The sequence below is a fragment of the Talaromyces proteolyticus genome (assembly GCF_021365285.1).
Source record: "Talaromyces proteolyticus strain PMI_201 chromosome Unknown BGW36scaffold_15, whole genome shotgun sequence".
In the NCBI taxonomy this organism is placed as follows: Eukaryota; Fungi; Ascomycota; class Eurotiomycetes; order Eurotiales; family Trichocomaceae; genus Talaromyces; species Talaromyces proteolyticus.
Window position 1 is genome coordinate 284,815 of NW_025764291.1, and position 20,879 is coordinate 305,693.

Below are 20,879 nucleotides of genomic sequence, written 5' to 3' on the forward strand. Positions count from 1 at the left end.
AGCCACCAGAATGACACGCCTGTATTGTACTTTCAAAACGGCGGAAATACAAGCTGCCCCCACCACCCTTAAATTCAAAACTAATCTGATTTCTTATGTCCACCCCTTTGGCTGGCTGTTGTAGTCTCAAATATATATGTATTATTCCCCATTTGACTGTAACAGCTAATAAAACGGTCGCCTTTGACACCCGAGACCGGAGAGGAGCTACCCGCCTTTTCAAAGCTCCATAAAAAAACTTTTTGTTTTTCTTCGATTAAGAGCTTGAACTTACGAGGTATTAATTAGAGATTATTACTCGCTAGGTATCGAAATTTAAGTTTTTGTAACCGCAGCACTTCTGCTCTTCAATATCACGTTTTCCCTTAACTCTTCTTTCATTTCTACGTCGATAGTGTCCAAGGCACCAAAAACCAGGGGCTGAGCAAGGGAAGTATCAATCAAGAAGCTGGGGTACTTTAAGATACATCATGGAACAACTTCACGATAAACAGCAGCAGGTTGACACCTCTTCTGAAGACAAATCTAGATTATCCCAGAAGAGCCAACAATATGAGATCATTTGTATTGGTTTCGGCCCTGCAGCCCTCGCAATTGCCATTGCGATGCACGATCGAGGTCTCACAAACAAGAACATCCTTTTTCTTGAGCGCCAAAACGAGTTCGGGTGGCATACGGGAATGCTTCTCCCTGGAACGAAGATGCAGATCTCGTTCATGAAAGACTTAGCTACGATGCGCAATCCGCAGTCATATTTTACCTTCGCGAATTACCTTCACAAACATGACCGTCTCGCAAATTTTATAAACTTATCCACACATACACCATTTCGAGAGGAGTTCAATGACTACATGAAGTGGTGCGCATCGCACTTTGGTAACCGGGTTTGCTACGGTCAAGAGGTGGTCAAAGTCACCCCTAGCAAGACGATTTCACCCAATCAGGCTGTAGAATCCTTCTGGGTGACTATACGAGATGTTGCATCGGGCAACATTCAGCATCTCAATGCAAAGCACGTTATCGTGGCCAATGGTGGCGAGATGTCAATTCCTGAAGGGTTGTCGAACTCCCAACTCAGTGATCGTGTCATACATTCATCGCAGTATTTGAAAATTGTGCCCAACAAATTCAGAGATGAGAGCTCTCAGTGCCGCTTTGCCGTCGTGGGAGGTGGACAGAGCGCCGTAGAAATTGCAGAGGACTTGCAATCAAGATATCCCAGATCACATGTGACCCTAGTTTTTAGGGATTCGGCTCTAAGACCGAGCGATGACAGCCCATTGTAAGTGATTGATAATAAATTTTGAACCATAATCAAACCTTACCTTTTACAGTGTCAACGAAATATTCGATCCTGCCAGTGTGGATGAGTTTTACTCTCTCAAACTAGCAGACCGGAAACAAAACCTAATCAGAAACAAAGCTACCAACTATAGTGTTGTCAGAATGCATTTGATTGAAGGGATATATGAGAAGCTCTACCGACAAAAACTTCTAAAGCCGGATCCTCGTGACTGGACACTCACCCTAATGCCAAACACTGAGGTTACCAGCGCCGTGTATTCGGAGGCCTCATCCAATCATCCATTGAAACTTCAATTAAAAAATACAGTCACTGGAATAAACAGCATTACACAAGATGGTTTTGACCTGATAGTTGCAGCGACAGGGTACGTGAGGAACCCATTCATGGGGATACTAGAGGATTTAGCACCGCTTCTATTGCCAGGATCACAAAAGAAGGGCAACCTGGTACAAAGAAATTATCGTCTCCTTTTTCAACCTGGATCTGTTGTTCGTGATGCAGGTGTGTGGCTACAAGGGTCATGCGAAGGTAGCCATGGAGTAAGTCATACTGGAGGAAGTACTGTTTTGGAATTCTAGTTAACCAGTTTTGTTTACAGATCAGTGATAGTCTTCTTTCTATACTTGCTATACGTGCAGACGAAATATTGGATTCGCTACTCTCCTGCGAGAAATCGGTAGAAAATCGAGCAAGGCTCTAAAGAGTGGCTCTTATACCTCTTGAGTTATAGCTTGCTTTGTACCCTGTCCATACATAAAGCCACGTTGATGTGTCCTTTGAGCCAAGAATTAATACCAGAAAACCTGAGCTGCCTGCTTGATTCTAGCCCTATTAAGCAAATAGAACTGATTTTCTTCGTTGTGTGTGATTTTGAAGTTTTTCTTCGTGTCTACCGTTTTGGGCACATCAGAGACTTAACTGTCAACTATGTAGTATATGTAGTTGAAGAGTTAAATTCATATATTTAAATTCAATCACTTGCTATGTCCATCAAGAACAACTCTGTTCTCCACCAACTTCTCTGCTGTCCACAATCCTTCAAGCAGCGAACAGCGCCAGTGTCGCGGTTGAGCTACTCCCAGAGCAACAATATCCGCAACATTACAGACATTCATTCCGTCATCATACTCCAAAGTTCAATCTTACAGCGTGGATAGGTAGTTATGTTACCGGGACTCCAATACAAGCCTGCCAAGTCCCCTGAGAGAAAATTTTTTATCTGATGGTGCACAGCCAATTGAATCCATGTACAAGGTTCAATTACGCGATCTTATCTGATCCGCAGTGGAGAAAAGTAAATTACAGTATTAGTCTAGTTTTACGATCGGCGAAACCAAGGCGTGACTCTCTTCTACCCCCACCATTAACTTCGTAAAATCAGGGTAGGCCGTCACACAGTGATTTACTTTGTGCGGAAACAATAAGAGAAACAAATTACGTGGCCTCCGATCTCGCATATATTGCCATCCCAACTGTCCGAAATGAAAAACTTAATTTTATGAGGGGTTCTGGGCCGTCTATGACTGGGCCCCATCCAATAAAACAATGTTCTAGTAAAATCAAGTACAGTCTAAAAATTGTAAGGGTTACAACAAAAGTTTTGTTCGATATATCATGATGTAGTCTATATGAGAGCTCTCGGGCTGCTATTTCGCTCAACAGTCATGAATTATGTTGCTAGTGACCAAGGATCGTTTTAATGTTTCAGTGTTTGTCTCAATTTCCCCGCGTTTTCCATTCTTTCATTGCCTTTTTTTTTAAAAAAAAAATCGGAGAAAAGTTGAAAAAGTTAAGGGATTTGAAATTAAGTATGTTTCACCAGGTCAGATCTGCTGTAAATACTAACTACCGATTCTGCATTCAATCTGTAATGCACGAACCCATGTGCACAATCACATGTAATGTCGGTTACATCTTTATACTTAGTTATGCTTAGGCTCTGCAAGAGAATATTCCGTGTGAGAACTGTTGAAAAAGGTGCAATGCATCGGAATTGAAGTCGTTTCCTGGTCCAGCCTCGGCAGATAATCACGCTGTTCGGGCACTTAACCGACCTGGCTTAGCAAGTTCAGACCATCTTGGCGAGAATGAGATGATGGGGCCGACCGGCCTCGGACAGAGTAGTTCCTGGGCAGTGCGTCATTTATCTTTTCTCGGTTAACCTACTGAGGACGTTGAAAATGATGCACAGCCAATAACACAGCATTTTCGCTACACAAGGGAGGGGGAGGAGAGCGAAAATTTTATCAGATCATCTAATCTGATTTAGGTTACACCTTGGTTCGCGTATGGTTCCAGTAAAACCAGCCGCGTATTTCGTACGGCACTTGCAACGCCTCGTATCTCGTTTTCCCGACTTATAAAAAGCTCCGTGGCCAGATCGACAAAGTGTGTTGGCCATGGTCCACAACCGTCACACCCGAAAGGGTAAAATAGTTTGCATTGATGATCAAAAAGAAACAACATCGGGATGGAGCGACAGCTTATTCAGCTATCAAGAACTTTTGTAAGGCACGACATTGACGAATGATATTAAGTCAAACGACATCAAGTTAGCGTTTGATTCAGTTGGGCTTGTAAACATCTTAGATTATTATTAATTAATTGCAATTTTGCCACTTTCAGCACGAAAAATTAAATTTAGAATTACCCATAAAAAGTGCGTTGCATAGAAAGTCAACTGGTAAGTGCAACTTTTGAATCAACGGCATAAGTAATATCAACTGAAAAGAGTTGTAAATTGCCGAACTGTGGATACCCCTAATGAATATAAATGTTTGCCCGTATTGCCCAAAAGGTGGAAAATAAAGCTCAGCGACCGGCTCCAACTGACTATCTGACTGACAGCCTTTTCATGTACAGATTGGCTCGTTGGCTAGAGAGTGTGTCAACCTTTGTATCTTCTCCATCTACAGAAGTCGATAACGGTTCTACCTTGAAAGGCGCATCTCCAAGACGCATATAATTCCAACAGACTGCAAACAAATACCGATCGATATGGTTAGCATAAAAGGAAACCCTCCCTCTTGTGATTCTCTCTTTCTCATCACTTTCCGGGAGAAACTTACTTGTAAGAGCCAAGTCATTACCAAAGAATAACTGCATCACATCTTCCCCTGCAGTCACTGTGTGATCAGGGGGCCCACACGAAGCAGCCTTCTTACCAACTGCAAGCCCCATCATCGGCGGAACGTCAAAAGCAAGTTCTTTGTATGTCGGTGTAATGCCACAAATCTGTGCTAATATTTTCTTATGAATGTTGATTGCCGCGTACTGGCCCTGGTGCATTGCAGTACCGCATCGCTTTATTCCCGACCAGGATACAATATCACCAGCAGCATGGTGGTAAAATGCATTTGGAATATCGCTATTGAATTGCAGACTGCGTTATCCTTAGTTAGTAATAATGTTTACGATAGTCAATAGAAATCGTCTCTGTAGAGGATATCACCTTGGTTTTATCTTCACATAGCCCTCTGGATCCAAAGCTCTGGGTGGAAGATAAGAGGCTGTAGGGTGGAATTTAGATACGGCATTGATCACCAAGCCAGCTTTAATCCGCCTTCCGTCTGACAGCAATACCTCAAATGGCGCAGAATCTGATGTCTTGCTCTCGATTGTCTCAATAACTCGGACATCCAGGATTGTTTTCACACCAGCCTCATGCACTAGTTTTAGCGCAAGATCTTTGAACTCATCTGGAAGTGGCTCAGACGACAGTATCCTGGACCTTGAGTGTATCAGCGTGACCTTGATCTTCGGTAAAAGAAGTTTGAGCTCAGCGGCCATTTCAATGCCAACTGCGCCTAGTAGGAAAAGGACATTAGTTTATTTGCTACTTATAAGCAATATGTATCACTTACCAGCACCAACAACAATGACTCCATCCTTTGCCGCCTCTGCTGCGCGGATATGCTCTGCGGTTTCCAGGAGATACTGCTTTCGCGACAATGCCTGGGGTGCTGAGGGTGCAGCTCGCCGGAGTCCAGAAGCTGCGACGAAATAATCGTATTCAATATGAACACTTTGCTGCGTTCCGTGCTCGATGATCGTTGCGAGCCTCTCCTCACAATCAAGATCACTAATGCTCCCACGGACGAACTTGACAGCCGAAGTCTGAAGGGCAGGAATGTCTTGGAACAGTGTCCATGCCTTTAGGGCATATTCCGAAGATGCAAACGCTAGCGGGGAACCGATTAAGTGGTCTATGTACGCACGGCAAAAGTTTAGCTTTCTGGTTTCGCGATACAGGTATGTTAAACGGCACAGAGGAACTCACAGAACCCATCTCGCTCATCTACGATTGTTATCTCAACAGGAACTCTCTGGGAAGGGATCAAAGGAGAATTGTTTCCTGTGAAACGGGATGGCAAGCCATTGCAAAGGTCGAGAAGGTTCAAAGCTACAGAAAGGCCAGCGTATGATCCTCCGATCACCAGAATCCGAGCTGGTCGCTCCGTAATTCGTGCGGCGGACATGTTGGATTAACCTCTCGATCAGACCAATCACTTGATCATGAAGTAAGAGATTCCTTGTATGAGGCGAGTAAACAGGAGCGTGACCAGTCTTTTGATTCTTAGGTCTAGAGCGTCTCGCTCGCGGCAGTGTTGCTAGAGTAGAATTGGCGGGGTCGGCACTAAAGTGCTGCCCTTTGGGATGTTGAGGAAATATGAGCCTGGCGCTTTTACCGCCATGGTTCGGTCGTTCGCTCACAGTCGGAACCAATGTGGGCTGGGCGCGCAACCGACATACTCACGCCGGTAGCGGAATGGTGGTGATCTTACGATAAACCAGCCAGTGATCCCGGGGCCATGCCGCTAGGGATGAATAGGAACCAAGAAGGAAGGCCAAGAGCCTCGCAAAAGCGAAACCTCGTTGCCAACTTCCAAGTGGGCCAATCGGGGTATGCGACGTATTTATCTGATCCGCCCGCGTGACATTAAGCAGCGTTTCATTTCTGGCATTTGTTATCTGATCCGCCGATGCGTATTGCACTGGTGGTAATTACGTTACTGTCTTAGCCCTAATACCGTCAGTACAGACCGACTCGAAGAACACACATCGACCAGCCAAGAGATGCAATAAGTAAGCCATGCTTTTGGACGATGGAAATAAAAGTAAATGTTTATAGTATAATCCCTGTATGAGAATTAAAAAACACTGCTGCAGTGTGGCCTGCTGATGACTACAGGGTAGAGGATCTACCCAATATCAATTGATGTTTGTGACATTAAAGTATTGGCAGTCAATATGCCGCGTCTTGATGCTACAACCTTATTCCACCTACACTCTTCACGGCTATCCTGCATATTATTTCGACCGAACTTTCTCATATTTATCTCATAGAGCTTGTTTGATCTACGATTATCTTGGTGTATGAAATAACACGAATATATACGAATGTTTAAGTTAATTATCTTGGCTCTTGGACACACCTTTTAATTGTGCGCAAATATTGATTGATTTCGAAGCATGAAAGCTAAGAAATTGTGGGAAAGTTTTCAATCTATCATATAACAACACAAAGGTCCCAATGCCATAGAATTACACCTTTGATTTGATTCTGTCCGTATGAGGGACGGCCCTCTCATAGGAATTTGCACTATAACCACCAGGTTCCGCTAAAGTCTACTTAATTTAGTGACCAACATTCAACTCTTCAAAATACGTTGATGCCGTTCCTGAATACCACAACAGAAATATAAGCACAATCACCAGCAACGTTGCTGGCAAAGTCCATCGCCTAGTACTAGATTTCGGAATGTGTTGACGGACTTTTATCGCAACATCAGCAAACACTTTATCACCAAGCTTGTAATAGAGCAAGCCTAGGAGTGCGACCGTGTATCCAACAACCTGGGTCATTGTAACAGGATCGTGAAAAATGACGAGAGATGCAATAACAAGAATGATATCTTTGAGAACTCCAGAAAGAGTCATCACAAGTGCAGAGGTTTTGCTAACCTGTTTCACGTGTTATTTCAAGATATTTGATCGCGCATAAAGTGGAAAGAGAACAATAATTACCAAGAAGACTACGGCCACATTCAAAGCAAATGCAACAGACGCGTTGGCCAATAAAGTGCTCAAGCCGATACTGCGGAGATCTTCCACGCTCATTCTAGGTACCTCAAAAAACAGTGTCGCCACGGTATTCATAACCATGCATGCCGGAGCAAAATAATAGAGCGATACCAGCGGGTCCATTTTGAAGTCGGCAGAGCTTAGGAGTCTTTGAACCATAACAAGGCGAACAGACTCAAATATTGTAGCACTAAACTGATCTGCTCAAAACCATTAATACCTTCATTCGTACATACTGAATTAAATTGAAGGACGTACAAATAAAGCCTATGAGGCTAAAATTGATTTCCCCAATAGAAGCAACAATCACTCCAATGACGATTATAGAGACTTTCGCTAGCACATCAATACGGACTGGTGCGACACCAAGGACCCAAGTGGCAAGTAGGGTAGCAACGGAGTTGGTTGCCTTGAGAATATGACATGGACTTCAGTATATATAGATACATATTAACCGTATAATAAATCCATAGCTTACCTTAAGCATTTGAACAAAGGACACACTAAGATGCAGATAAGCGAGATTACCGCAAATGAGGCTCAGGCTGAAAAAAACACCAATCGGAACAATCGCTTGGCTAACTACGGTCAGTCAAATCACTTAAAGTCGAAAGATAAAGAAAAGTAAAATGGCCTACAAATAGACTGCTCTTGTCATAGGCACATTATGACGGGAGTCCAGCATCTTGGTGTATCTCGCCATAAGCTGGGTCATGACAGTAGCAAAGATTAGATGCCAGGTAGTTAAGAACAAAGCTTTCCGTGAGATTAAATCAGTAATTCTAGATCTCTTATATTCTCCAAAAGATTCATTTCATACGGTATGCTGTAATAAAAATAATTAGAATACTCATAGGGAGACTTCGCTATTCTATCGAGAGACATACCAAATCCAGCAGTGTGAAGAATCCACTTATTGAATACAATAACCCCGGAACTTAATGTAATCCATATTCTATCGTACCATCAGGTAATAATCATAATAAAGGACTGGTGCGATTCGCACATAATATAGAAAGCTGGGTGTAGACTCGAATGCTGAGCAGCTGCTGGGTTCGCTGTTGGTAGCATTGCAGATTTGCCATCCGATGACATTTTTACCAATTTTCGAAGAAGAGGGAAATGAACGTGTAAGAAAAGATCTCCAATCTTGAAAAATTAATGAGTGACAGGAACTTTGAAATATGAAATAAAAGAACAAAGTGGCAGTTAAATAATCTACGCTAGATGAATGATATTCGCCGATATAGTTTCCATACTAACCGAAATTCGTACACTCATCTGCTTTCGTATGGCGCCCTTTCCTTAGCTCATAAACTATGGATGATCACCAATCAGGCCACTCAATAACTAATAATAATTTTGTTGAAAATGCGGCCACCTAACTAGGTTCGGATAAGCGCAAACCCTTCAGAAATTGGATTAATGAACGTGACGAATAATAGTGTAGATTCGCATATAAATTAGGGTAGATAGAAGACTTGTAGAGAACTCAGGCTTGTATTCCGAATCGAATTGAATTTGCTTCCATTGTAAGCGCACTAGTTCGCCATAAAGTTCACAGTTATGAGCCCAGGAGGCCTTATTTTGGCTTGCAACTTCCGAAATTACCACCTGACACTCCTAGTACGAATCTCAGAGAGCGTAGAATCTCTACTACGCATAATTAAATGAAAGAACCAAATAAATAAGCAATAGCAAGAGATGTCTGGTTTTGCATCTAAAGGCCAGCTTATACGAAAATGAGGAGATTTTCTTTATAAACCCGGGGGGGGTGTCAGAAATAATATGCGACTATAATACCACATGAATCCTTACTAAGGGTTGCGCCATTTTTGGTATGGTGGTTAAAAGTTCAACATGATTCTTCTTGTAGCCAGCCATGATTAGTAAAGGGCGAATGAATCTGCGTATGGTGATAGGTACGATGGGCAATATAGATGGGAATCGATGAAAAAATTCTATCAACAAATAAAATCCAAGGAGGATCAACGTACTAGTTTTCTCGGCTCATTTGACACTAAAAATGATGTGGTATAGCACTATAAATGTTGACTGTTTGTATCGATTCATTTTCTCTCTTTGATGTATAGGTAGGAGTCGCCTCTTCTAAGTGTTAAGCAATCGCCATTGTTAGTGGTGGAGATTTCCGCTCGTGGCCTAATTGATTATTCATTCCTTCCCACATAGACAAAGTGACAAGGAGATAATTGTGAAGTTAGACAGAGCCATCGAGTTTGCAAGCCCTCTGAATTAGGAAGTCCCAGGTATATTCTTGGTACATGAACATGAACAGCTTGCCTCATCCAAGCCAATCAAGCTGAAACTTGCCTCCGAACTGTTGCACTATTACGAAACAACTCGTCTCAAGCTTTTCCGAAATGGGCAAGCATAATCCGTCTTGGCAATTTACGAGATTAGGAAAGGATCAAATCGATTTAGGCTATCTTCCATTACTTGCCCATTCGTGGGAATCCGCATCCAATTCTCCGTTGCTTTTGCTTGATCACAGATATTGTCCGGTTTTTAGACCGCGACTCCGCAGGCAATCACGGTGCTAAACTCCTGCGGTATACGCAATCTTCTCCACCCAGCCAGTGCTAATGTTTTGATGATTTTGATTTTATACCTTTTTAAGGAATTCACTTAGCTCTATTTTTAAGATTTGAGGGATGATCCACCTTTCTGTATATTGATAACGTGGACTGTACTGTATACATGAAACTCTCTGGCGGTTTCCTTGCAACCAATTCCTACTTGTTCTAGCCTTCACATGCCAGAACCGCAGGGTTATATTCGACCACATCGAAAACTTTCCCCTCAAAGTCAGCTTACGAAGATAAATGGCGGAAAAAGTGTGGGGTGTTTTATTTTGAATGTTTAATTTCGATTCCTTTGCACGGTTAATTTTTGTTAGATGACAAAAATAATTGATCTAACTTATCGCTTCTTCATTTAAGCTTAGTGATATCCCTATAGAGTGGCAGAAACTCTGTTCAGCCTCGCTCTTTCCATTATTTTCAACTAAACCACTTTAAAAATCTAACAAAATAGGCAGCCAGCAGAATAAAATCGAAATGCGGCAGATTCAACACGTCCTGTTTGGAATGATGCAAGTTCAAGCGGTCTTTATGTTTATTCTCTCCGTCGCTGCGACAAGTCGTATGACAGCGCCTTCCGGTGCGATTGTCGTCGCAAAATCAGGTGGAACGTACACTACTGTAAGCATCGCGAAATATCGATATTAAAAGCAAATAGGCTAACAAATATAGATTACTGAAGCAGTTGACTCACTCAGCGCGACAACTACTTCAACACAGATCATTTTTATCGAAGAGGGAACCTACAATGAGCAAGTTTACATTCCCAGTCTTGTTGGCGAACTTATCATTTACGGCCAGACGAAAGAGTGAGTGAACCAAAAAGGGGAGATATACCACTACATAAATTTTCTAAATCTATCTCAGCACGAGTGACTATGCGTCCAACCTTGTCATTGTTACGAATGATATCGGCCTGTCCAGTGTTGATGACGACGATGAAACGGGTACTTATCAATAAAACTACCCCTAAAGAATAGACACGAGCTAAACAAGATGTGCTCTATAGCTACTCTCCGCAATTACGCCGAGAACTCGAAAATTTACAATATCAACGTAGCCAACACTCATGGTAAAGGCGAGCAAGCTCTAGCTTTGAGCGCGTACGCCACCAACCAAGGATACTATGCCTGCCAGTTTACGGGCTATCAAGGTTTGGAACTCGCTGGAATATCTCATAATGCACAGCGGCACTGATAGAACTTGATTCTAGATACTGTACTCGCTGAAATCGGCAATCAGATTTACGCCAAATGTTTGATCGAGGGCGCTGTGTATGTTGTCTAGTCATATATCACATCAGGAGATTGATAAAAGAAACTCATTTATTTAACTATTAGTGACTTCATATTTGGACAACACGCTACAGCTTGGTTCGACGACTGTGATATCCGTGTGCTTAGCTCCAGCGTGGGAACCATCACCGCCAACGGGCGATCATCTAGCTCTGATGTTTCTTTTTATGTGATCAACAAATCGAAAATTGCAGCAGCAGATGATAACTCTGTCTCTTCCGGTTCTTACTATCTAGGTTCGTTTTTACCTAGTGATTTCTAATCAAAAAAATACTCAACGCGCTAACAATGTCTTTTAAATCATAGGTCGTCCATGGAGTGAATACGCCCGCGTTGTTTTTCAATATACCTCTATGACGGATGTTATCAATAGCGCAGGGTGGGAAGAATGGTCTTCGAGCGATCCACGCATTTCGGATGTTTATTTTGAGGAGTATGATAACACCGGTGAGGGTGCGTCTGGTACGCGGGCTAGCTTTGCAAAGAAACTTACTTCTCCCATTGAAATCACAACTATTTTGGGAAGTAATTACAAAGACTGGGTTGACACCGATTACCTTTCTTAAATCCGTACTTTTATTTTTTCTTTGTGCCACGCACAGCATTTTTCCATTTTTTCCATTTCTCTCTTTTTTTTTCTTCCAGGATAAATGCAGGAAAACAATGAAAAAAAGTATTTGATGGTTTAGGGTCTTACTATATCTTACAATAAAATGAACAGTTGATAGTTCTTTTCAAGAGTCCAATACAGTTGATGGGGATATCATAGTACAGAACTATCAGATTCCATGAAAGCTTCGCTTCTACAGCAATTTTGCAAGCTTGATTTTTCTTCAAATTAGCCGTTGGTTTTATTCTTCATCCTATTATGTTCATTTCCGGTATACTCTGATTATGTGAAAGGAGAAAACTATCGTTTTTTGAGTATCATTATCATATAATAGAAATTTTGTGAGGCTTTCTCTCCTGTACAGGGTGATTTTCTAGCTAATTAATTAACCATATAGCAGTCCAAGCGTTTCCACCTTCTCTAAGCATTCTCTAGAATAGCTCTTCTTATTCAAAGGTATAATGGCATTTGCTCGATATTGCACTTTGAATACATGTATATTCAAGGCTCCATTTGACAAAAAAGATAGGGTAACTAGACAGTAATTAAACAAGGTAATTTTCAAAGTTTTCTCGAACAAATGATGAAAGAAAAAGAGAAAGAAAGAATCATAAAAGGATTATAACAACAATAAACATTACATTGATCGATCGGCTGACATTTCATTTTCTAGCTTTCAGTAATGGTAATGCCATCGATATTCAAGCCACTATTAATACGTGTGGGGATTGTGTCAATAGACAGTCAAGATCAGGAAAAGCTCCAAGTGTCGTGAATTTTGTAGGGCTCAAGTTCCTTTTCAGTCCAATTCCACAGTTCCTGGGCCAGATTTTTATCTTTCGCCCATCGTGCGAAGTCTTGATTAACCCCAACCGGTTCGTAGTAGCCCCCGTTTTTTATCTTGCCTCTGTCTGCCGTGGCGGCCCACAGCGCATTTCTTGCCCCTTCTTCTAAAGTAAGCTTCTTTCCAATAGTGCTCAGTTTGAGAAACCATCTGTCAAGCAGTGCTTGACTAGTAACCAGCTCGGTTTCTATAACTCCTGGGTGGATAGATACTGATGTTATTTGTGGGTGCCGCTCTGCAAGTTGAAACGCATACAGGAGGTTGGCGAGCTTGCTTTGGCCATAGAGTTGATACCGAGCCAAGAAAAGATCGTCCTGCCTTGTACGAAGCTTGTCGAATAAAATCCCGCCGTTCGGGTGCATCATGTAGCCCTGTGATGTAAAGATGACCAAACGAACATCACTACCGGGCTGCTTGGCTGTGAGCAACATGACGGGCAAAAGGGATTGAATCAGCAGCGCGTGGCCAAGATGATTGGTTCCAAATTGAACCTCGTATCCATCCTTTGTCAGACTTGGGGGAGGAATCATGATTCCAGCGCTGCAGATAACCAAATCCAGACGTGAAGCTTGAGCACGGAAGTTCTCCCCAGCCTTCTGAACAGTGCTAAGGGACGATAAGTCACACTGGAGAGGAATGATTTTTGTGTGTTGTGATTGAGACCCGATCAGCTCAAGTGCTGATTTAGAACCCTCTATACTACGTACAGTCATAAATATCTTCTCCGGGTTCTTTCTTGCAATTGCCAAAGCGACTTCTTTTCCTAATCCGCGGTTCCCTGAAACAAATGAACATTAGCCAGGATGTATGGGCTGTCTGGACTTCACAAGCATACCACCGGTAATGAGGACCACTTTCCCAGAAAGATCGGGCACATCCTTTTCTGCGTTAAACGACTTGACTTGTGCACTTGCACCCATTATTCGCTACTTATAAGCCGTGTTTTTTGATGTGGAATGACCTTTGAGCTGATAACAGACAGCTGAGTTGCCAGTCCCGCACCAGTCTTTTATACCCACAACTCAACATAATTAACACCGCGTCGTACGGCTGACAAAACATTTCCATCTTCTTCCGTCTTTTCCATCTTACAACAAATGAGGTCTTGGGGGTATTTCCGAATACGGCCACATACCCATTTTATGCCTTTGCAGCCAATAGTAGCCGGGTCTTTCCGGCCAAACCAATGGATTAGCCGGCCTTGGAGAGGCACTGCCCCCACTCCACGGTGATTGGCCAGATCGCAAAAGAAGCCTTTCCATTGGATTTTCTCAATAGGGTCTTGATAGAGAGATTCTGCTGATAATATTATTAAATGCTAATGACAATAAGCAATTTAAAACCACGGCCATTATTATACAAGCTCGAGTGCCATTGTCACGTTACTCGCGTAAACGCGTCGTAAACGCCACTTAATTGTTATAGTCGACCGCTAGCCGCTGGGTTGACTCTTCGGCTTGGTATTTCCCGCATATCGGTGTAGACGATTTCTGCAACGCGAAGCAACCGCTTATTTCTTCTGTAATATATTTCGAAGGATCTTTTGTATAAACGAAGAAAAATATAGCATGGGATTAGACAATACTCCACGGTCTGTGCCCATGGAGATATTGGTTCTCGGGCTTTGCAGAACCGGGACTCAATGTAAGATCAACATTAACAAACTTGAGGGCGCATAGAAATACAGGTAGCTAGAAGACAAACTAATGACTTTTCGTAGCTCTTGCGGATGCGCTAATACTGCTTGGGTACCGCAATGTCTACCACATGCGCGAAGTTGTTACTTCCGACCGTGATCATAGACAACACTGGATTAAAGCTATTGATGCAAAATATGAAGGCAAAGGCCGGCCGTACGGACGTGTCGAATACGACGAGTTCCTAGGAAACTTCGCGGTCTGTTCACTTATATCATTGGATCTGCTCGTACATTTACTAATCTCATATTATTAGGAACGTTCAGGCTCTCACAGATATTCCGGCTGCCATGTTTCCAGAAGAGTTGATCACAGCATACCCGTCCGCAAAGGTTATTCTAACTACCCGGGATGAAGAAGGTTGGTACAAATCAATGGAGAACACCATATGGCATGCGTGGTATCAGGGAAAGTCTAGAAGTCCGGATGGAGCCGTGAAAAACCCGATGATCAGCCTTAGCGATAAATTTCATGGACACCTGTGGAAGAGCAACTTCGAAGCTGATGGGAGAAAATGCTTTCGCGATCATAACGAAAAGGTCAAACAGCTTATGTCGAAGCATCCGAGCAACTTCTTAGTGTATAATGTCAAAGAAGGTTGGGATTCGCTATGTCAGTTTCTTGGAAAAGAAATCCCTGATCATGAATTTCCTCGCAATGATCACTGGATCCAGTATAAGAACGACAACTGTCTTTCTTCCTAGTAGCCATGGTGATTCAAAGGGAAATCAAGAAATGAAGTGTAACGCCTTGATTTTCTAGGGGGATATTGAGGGTTTTTTCTTCTTTTTTTTTCCCTCCTTTTAAATCAATTCTAATTTCATCCTCACTATTACCGATTTTCTGAGTTTCCGCCGACAATTTTGGCCCCAGTCGGATATTAATTCAATACACTCGGCCCATTCGGCCCTTCAATCCTAATCCAAAAGTCCTTGCCTTAGCCACTTTACCATATACAGAAATCCGTCCCGAGAAAAACAAGTCACAACGTTAATGTTTGTAATACTCTTCTTCATGCTTGAGAATAGATTTGTAATCGCAAGCATCACATAATTGTTTCATTACACTGCATTCTAAAAAGGAGTACGAATTTAGAAGGACCTCCCAAAACAAAAGTATAAAAGAAAAGTGTAACCATCCACGACATGGAAGAAGTTCCGACACGTCGTTCTTCCAAAACTCCACTTACCGTTCGAATAACAGTTCTAATAAACCTAGTATATTAGGTGAAGAATAACAGTTTTAAAATATTTAATCTTCCACTCTACCTCGACCCCTGGTATCCACATAATGCACATCTTCATTGCTGGTGGCAGCGGCCAAACAGGAAGCCTTGTAATCGACGACCTCTTAGGACAAAGTAGGTTTCAATCTTAAAACTATCCTTCAATACGTTTCTCATCAATTTAAATAGATCACACAGTCACAGCTTTGGTCCGCAATACCGCCGCTATCCGAAATAGAATAGGACTAGATCTCGTCCAAGGCACTCCAGTCCACAAGGCTGATATTCAAAAGTCCTTTTCACATCAGAAGCCTGACGTTGTAATTGTCACACTCGCGTCAGCCAAGGGAACCTTTGAAAAGGGATCGTTTTTAACACACGTGATATGTAACATTGTCAGCGTGATGGAAGAATACAGCACGGACAAGATTGTTTACATGTCTGCTTTTGGAGTCGGCGACTCATACCCAGAGCTCAATTTTTTGATGAGAGCTGCAGTATGTATAACACCTTTGGGAGGAAAGTTTCTAGATCATGAAGGGGCAGAGCAGGTTTTGAAGGCGACTGATAGAATTAACTTCGTGGTTGTCAGACCAGCGATGCTCACAACTGGCGACAAAGGAAAAGTTAAATTTCTTGGTCTAAGAAGAGAGAAATGGGAGTTTATGCCAAGTATCACAAGGGCGAGTGTTGCTGGCTTTATTGTTGAGGCTGCAGGAAGTCAGGAGTGGATAGGGAAAACCCCAGTCATAAGTAATGCATAGCCACGTTTAACGCCGTCCTATTACAAAATTATTCGCATATACCATACATATGATTAAGGATTTAGATCTCTGGTTTATGCCTAGAAGCATTTTGCATGTTACAACAACGTGCCTTAACATTGACCCAGAGCAGTACACAAATATCGAGTCTCACGTAATTTCTCACTCAAGCAACCGAAAAGCTATTCAACAAAATAAAGTCATTGACTCATGCTTTGCTCTCTGTGACTTGGAACTCCCGGCGCTCAGCAGACATCTCCTTCTCGATCTGGTGCAAATCAATATGTGCGACGGAATCGTCGCCGTCGAAAATCCTTGCTACCTCCTCCAACGTAGGTCCCTTGGTTTCTACGTAAAAAAAGTAGACAAACAAAAATTCAACGAAGTCCCATAAAGTGTAGAAGAGCATAAAGTTCCAGTGATGTGGAAGGTTATTCCATGCAAGAATGTTGGTTTGGTTTCCGATTGCAAGTATGGCCTGAACGGTAATGTTCATAATCATCATACCTTTGGCGCGAAGTTTGAAGGGTAAGATCTCAAGTGCGTACGCGATTAAAAGACCAGAAAATCCGATATCATAAAAGATCCCGAAGATCCAAATAAACACCAATTGAGCATACCCGGACCCAGAGTTAGTGCTATTGGAATTTTCGTAGACTGCACCTGTGATAGTCCAACAGACGAACGCTAGTAACATTCCTATATTTGTATATTTAGTTACATATTGGTGTCATAAATACCACGATTTTAGTAAGAAATCTTAGGAACTCACCAACTGTAGAAACCAAGAAGAGTGGCCGTCGACCAAATTTATCGACCTGAGTCGCTGCGGAAATTGTGGCGATGATGTCGAGAATGGTCTTTCCAGTGCTAAGAGCGAGCTTCTGATTTTGCGTCGTAATACCAGCACCGGCGTATATCGCGTTCATGTAGTTAGAAAACAAAGCATTTCCCGAATACTGTGAGATGATCCCAAGAGAGATAAGAATACTCAGTCGCCACAGATTTCCCTTTGTTCGAAAAAAATCAATGTAGGTACTTTCATTACCAGCTTGAACTTCGAGACGAAGGGTTTCCCTTATTTCTCTGTACTCAAACTGAACTAGTGGATCTTGCACGTCCCCACCGCCGTGGTATTTTGTGAGAATGGCGAGGGCTTCTTCATTCCTGTCCTTCGAAACCAGGTATCGAGGCGACTCAGGAATCCCTAGTGACCGAATGATTCAGTGGTTAATTATAATGAGTAAACTGTATAATGTACTTACACCAGATGAACATAAGTTGAATTACTGAAGGCACTATTTGGATAAATGTGATGGACCTCCACGACCAGTTTCCCTCGACATATGATGTTCCCCAACCAATACAGGCGACAACTTATCAGGCCAGTAAGTCATCATAATACTCATAAAACGGGATTAAGACTTACGAAGAGCTCCAACATTCCATAGACAATTGTAAATAGCAGTGACGGGGCCACGATGCTGCGGATGGCACAACTCAATGAGGAGCATAGGTGAACACATTTGTGCAAAAGAATTTCCAAATCCGAGAAGGAATCGGCCCGCAATGTACATTCCATAGCTTGTCGAAAATGTAGTGATAAAGCCCCCCAGGACCATAAAGCAGCAACCAATAATGATAGCAATCTTTCGGCCGAAGTTATCTGCCACGTAGGGACTAGGAACAGTAAGTAAAAAGCCTTCTCTTTGTGCTCTTTTTGTTGAATACTGACGTGATGAAAAAGCTGACGATAGAACCAATGTTGAACATGTTGACTAACAAACCCAGCCAGTTGGACTGTCCTACCTGGGGAGAGAAGAAGTCTTCCCAAGTTTGTAAAAGCTGTGACGTATTTACCAACATTCTGATGACACTCATTAGCCCAGACGTAGTAAAACACTAGAAGGTGCAGTTCACCCATCATAACCAGTGGTAGCCGATGCGACCATCAATACAACAGCCATGAGATACAATTTTCGAAGATGAGGTTCTCTTTTCCAGTCAACTTTCTCAAAATCTGGTGCCTGAGCTTGGACGACATGGACTTCGCTCTTGGCGCCTTTCACGCCAATAGAAGTTAAATTCACCATCGAAAAGATTATCTGCTATATAGCTTATAGAAGCTTATTCAATGCTGTGTCTCAAGTTTTTGAAAGTATCTGTATCAGTTGATGGGACTGGACCATTAGCTAAAGCTATAGTATTTCGCGTACAAATTCAGGAGCAGAATAAATTTATTAAATATTATTCCAGAATGATTCCATTCTCCAGATGTGGTCCGTGTTATCAATATTAGATTATGTGATCACAACGAATTTTCCGGGGAAGCGGAGAAGTAGAGGACCCTTTATCCAAACAGCCGCTGTTTTCTTTCAATTCCAGGATCAAAATACAAATTAGCCAGAAAATTGGACTAACATAAGGGCAATATAAACACTAGCCATGCGTGAGTCCAAAGTTGGCGTAGTGCGCGCTATGAGCGTGGCCTATAGTCGTGTGTGCTACGGATAAAAGACACCTATGCAGCAGAGTCCTGTTAAGATTACATGGGCGTCCGTCTAATTATCTGCGCATCCGGGTAAAAGGAAAACGCCTTTATTGTCAACCTGATTCTTCCGGCACTGGGGTACCTCAGCTGCTGTCTCTAGCTTACGGCATAACCGTATCTTTCAGGTAAAAATAACATCAACAGCATGGTTGCTCATGGCCCTCCACGAATAACTTCGCGAGATCGACCTTGCGCCGATTGTTACAGGCCGTCGGAAGGGGTATTCAAATAACTTTCAACTAACTTAGTTGTACTAGCGATCACGGTTATTCCGTTTAGTTAAATCAGCCTTCCAGAGTGGCTCGAGGCTATCGCGGAGTATCGTTTTTATCAGAAAGTTGCCTGTCGCTTGCAGCTACCTATCATATCTCATTATTCCAGACCCTTGGTATTCTATAATACCTATTAGAACCTTTAATGAAAATAAAGTTTAATAAGAATCCCAAAACCATCCAGATGCAACCAAAATACTAATAATGAGCCCAAACTGCTTAATTATACAAGTTTGAGACCAACGGAATGTCGGCCTTGAATTACAATTTTGTTACAGCCCTCGTCAGAGCTCCAAAGTTTGTGTTATTATTACTGCGGTTTCCCATTCTATAATCGATTTTAAGCGCCGTGTTTGGACTATGCATTTCTAGCCTATTCGCTCTTATCCACTTCAACAGCTGTCACCCTAAACTTTGTCCAAAACTCGATCATGAATCTGACGGTAGCTTGTTTATTCTATCAGGCGCTAGCACAATTGAAAGTAATATCAGGAGCAACTTACTGTTTTAATTTACAGCAGCTAGTTTCTAGGATCTAGGATAAATGACCGTTCGTCAACATACTTTAGTTAATTACGATGTGCCTTAATGGCAAGAAAAGAAATAGTAAGGGTTAACTCCATGTCGAACAAATGGAGTTCAAGCATACTCTATAGGCTGAATTCGAATCTGTTTGCAGGATACAAGACCAAGGATTGGCTCTAACGGTACACGAAAGATGGCCATCTCAGCGTCATAGTAACAGACAAGAAACGCTGCAACTCTGTGGATCTTCACATCGGATTCTATTTCCAAGGTCAACGAAAGGGCTTTTGCCATTGATCACAAAGGATGTAACAACCCGCTTTATTATTCTATACTTCTATGCTTCTATTCATTCTATGACCGAACAAGAGTCTCAAACACCAAGTTCTCTTTTATTCTTCCTAGTTTAGCCATCTTTTGCCGGTATATCCAACTACCCAGGATCAAGTTGCCCTTTCGATAAAAGCAATTTAAACCACCATTCACCAAGCATTCGCCTCGTATTAAACAACAATTTTGTTCAAACCCACTATCATTTAACCTTACATTAGGTCTCACCAATTCTTTCAATTGTGTTCAGAGTCCAGTGAAGGAAAAAATCAAAATGGCAGCATCAACGGTTGCTACGGGGAATGGCCAATCCTTTTGCTATCTTCTTTCCATGCTACCGGAGTTACGCTTTATGATCTACCAGGCCGTCTTCTCAATGACTCGGATCACATACAAGCCCAATTATACAGACGACAACTATTTAGGCTAAGTGCCAGCTGCTAATACTTTCGCACTCTGTCGTGCCTGCAAAATGATTTACTACGAAAATAAAAAATTATCCATACGAGAAGTGCTGTATAATATCGAAGGAAGTGGCCACGATCTGAAAACAATACTCACAAAACAAGTCGTGTTCCCTCGGCCGCAAATTCGACGACTCACCTTAACATACATAACCCAACTACTCGACGGTGTTAGAGACATATTGGAACAACTTCAACTGGGTCTCGAAGAGTTGAATATTCTATTCTCTATCAGGGGGAGCTGGCTCATATTCATCGTGGATGAACGGCGTAAATGAGATTATTTGGTTGGGGACATTCTGGAGAATGTTG

At 42.3% G+C, this 20,879-nt stretch overlaps 8 protein-coding genes across 8 annotated transcripts; 4 read left to right on the forward strand and 4 right to left on the reverse strand.

Moving 5' to 3' along the window:
* Nucleotides 1-470: 470 nt before the first annotated feature.
* On the forward strand, nucleotides 471-2,218 carry BGW36DRAFT_420718 (L-ornithine 5-monooxygenase; the record flags this gene model as incomplete). The annotated part of the gene is made up of 3 exons (XM_046219518.1): nucleotides 471-1,282; nucleotides 1,335-1,845; nucleotides 1,905-2,218. The coding sequence occupies 3 exons, from the start codon at nucleotides 471-473 to the stop codon at nucleotides 2,004-2,006; spliced, it is 1,425 nt and encodes a 474-aa protein (XP_046065729.1). The 3' UTR covers nucleotides 2,007-2,218.
* Nucleotides 2,219-3,960: 1,742 nt separating this feature from the next.
* BGW36DRAFT_70485 (uncharacterized protein) lies at nucleotides 3,961-5,998 on the reverse strand. Its single transcript, XM_046222529.1, has 5 exons — nucleotides 5,586-5,998; nucleotides 5,170-5,511; nucleotides 4,758-5,112; nucleotides 4,375-4,688; nucleotides 3,961-4,281 (listed from the first exon to the last, which is right to left on the reverse strand). Exons 1-5 carry the CDS (start codon nucleotides 5,782-5,784, stop codon nucleotides 4,139-4,141), a joined length of 1,353 nt encoding a protein of 450 aa, XP_046065730.1. The 5' UTR covers nucleotides 5,785-5,998; the 3' UTR covers nucleotides 3,961-4,138.
* Nucleotides 5,999-6,753: 755 nt separating this feature from the next.
* Nucleotides 6,754-8,470, reverse strand: BGW36DRAFT_330040 (triose-phosphate transporter family-domain-containing protein). Its single transcript, XM_046212810.1, has 8 exons — nucleotides 8,397-8,470; nucleotides 8,278-8,345; nucleotides 8,211-8,216; nucleotides 8,029-8,146; nucleotides 7,869-7,968; nucleotides 7,649-7,799; nucleotides 7,334-7,590; nucleotides 6,754-7,270 (listed from the first exon to the last, which is right to left on the reverse strand). Exons 1-8 carry the CDS (start codon nucleotides 8,459-8,461, stop codon nucleotides 6,944-6,946), a joined length of 1,092 nt encoding a protein of 363 aa, XP_046065731.1. The 5' UTR covers nucleotides 8,462-8,470; the 3' UTR covers nucleotides 6,754-6,943.
* Nucleotides 8,471-10,521: 2,051 nt separating this feature from the next.
* BGW36DRAFT_307900 (pectin methylesterase) lies at nucleotides 10,522-11,851 on the forward strand (the record flags this gene model as incomplete). The annotated part of the gene is made up of 7 exons (XM_046212281.1): nucleotides 10,522-10,611; nucleotides 10,663-10,799; nucleotides 10,858-10,937; nucleotides 11,000-11,143; nucleotides 11,204-11,264; nucleotides 11,331-11,521; nucleotides 11,592-11,851. The coding sequence occupies 7 exons, from the start codon at nucleotides 10,522-10,524 to the stop codon at nucleotides 11,849-11,851; spliced, it is 963 nt and encodes a 320-aa protein (XP_046065732.1).
* Nucleotides 11,852-12,402: 551 nt separating this feature from the next.
* Nucleotides 12,403-13,736, reverse strand: BGW36DRAFT_420721 (dehydrogenase with different specificitie). The gene is made up of 2 exons (XM_046219519.1): nucleotides 13,575-13,736; nucleotides 12,403-13,517 (listed from the first exon to the last, which is right to left on the reverse strand). The coding sequence occupies exons 1-2, from the start codon at nucleotides 13,657-13,659 to the stop codon at nucleotides 12,646-12,648; spliced, it is 957 nt and encodes a 318-aa protein (XP_046065733.1). The 5' UTR covers nucleotides 13,660-13,736; the 3' UTR covers nucleotides 12,403-12,645.
* Nucleotides 13,737-14,340: 604 nt separating this feature from the next.
* Nucleotides 14,341-15,140, forward strand: BGW36DRAFT_433384 (P-loop containing nucleoside triphosphate hydrolase protein; the record flags this gene model as incomplete). Its single annotated transcript, XM_046221267.1, has 3 exons — nucleotides 14,341-14,383; nucleotides 14,460-14,635; nucleotides 14,703-15,140. The coding sequence occupies 3 exons, from the start codon at nucleotides 14,341-14,343 to the stop codon at nucleotides 15,138-15,140; spliced, it is 657 nt and encodes a 218-aa protein (XP_046065734.1).
* A 586-nt stretch (nucleotides 15,141-15,726) lies between these two features.
* Nucleotides 15,727-16,425, forward strand: BGW36DRAFT_308570 (uncharacterized protein; the record flags this gene model as incomplete). Its single annotated transcript, XM_046212343.1, has 2 exons — nucleotides 15,727-15,796; nucleotides 15,851-16,425. 2 exons carry the CDS (start codon nucleotides 15,727-15,729, stop codon nucleotides 16,423-16,425), a joined length of 645 nt encoding a protein of 214 aa, XP_046065735.1.
* A 208-nt stretch (nucleotides 16,426-16,633) lies between these two features.
* Nucleotides 16,634-18,518, reverse strand: BGW36DRAFT_308658 (general substrate transporter; the record flags this gene model as incomplete). Its single annotated transcript, XM_046212352.1, has 6 exons — nucleotides 16,634-17,124; nucleotides 17,198-17,632; nucleotides 17,691-17,801; nucleotides 17,855-18,105; nucleotides 18,161-18,292; nucleotides 18,346-18,518. 6 exons carry the CDS (start codon nucleotides 18,516-18,518, stop codon nucleotides 16,634-16,636), a joined length of 1,593 nt encoding a protein of 530 aa, XP_046065736.1.
* Between the last annotated feature and the right edge of the window lie 2,361 nt (nucleotides 18,519-20,879).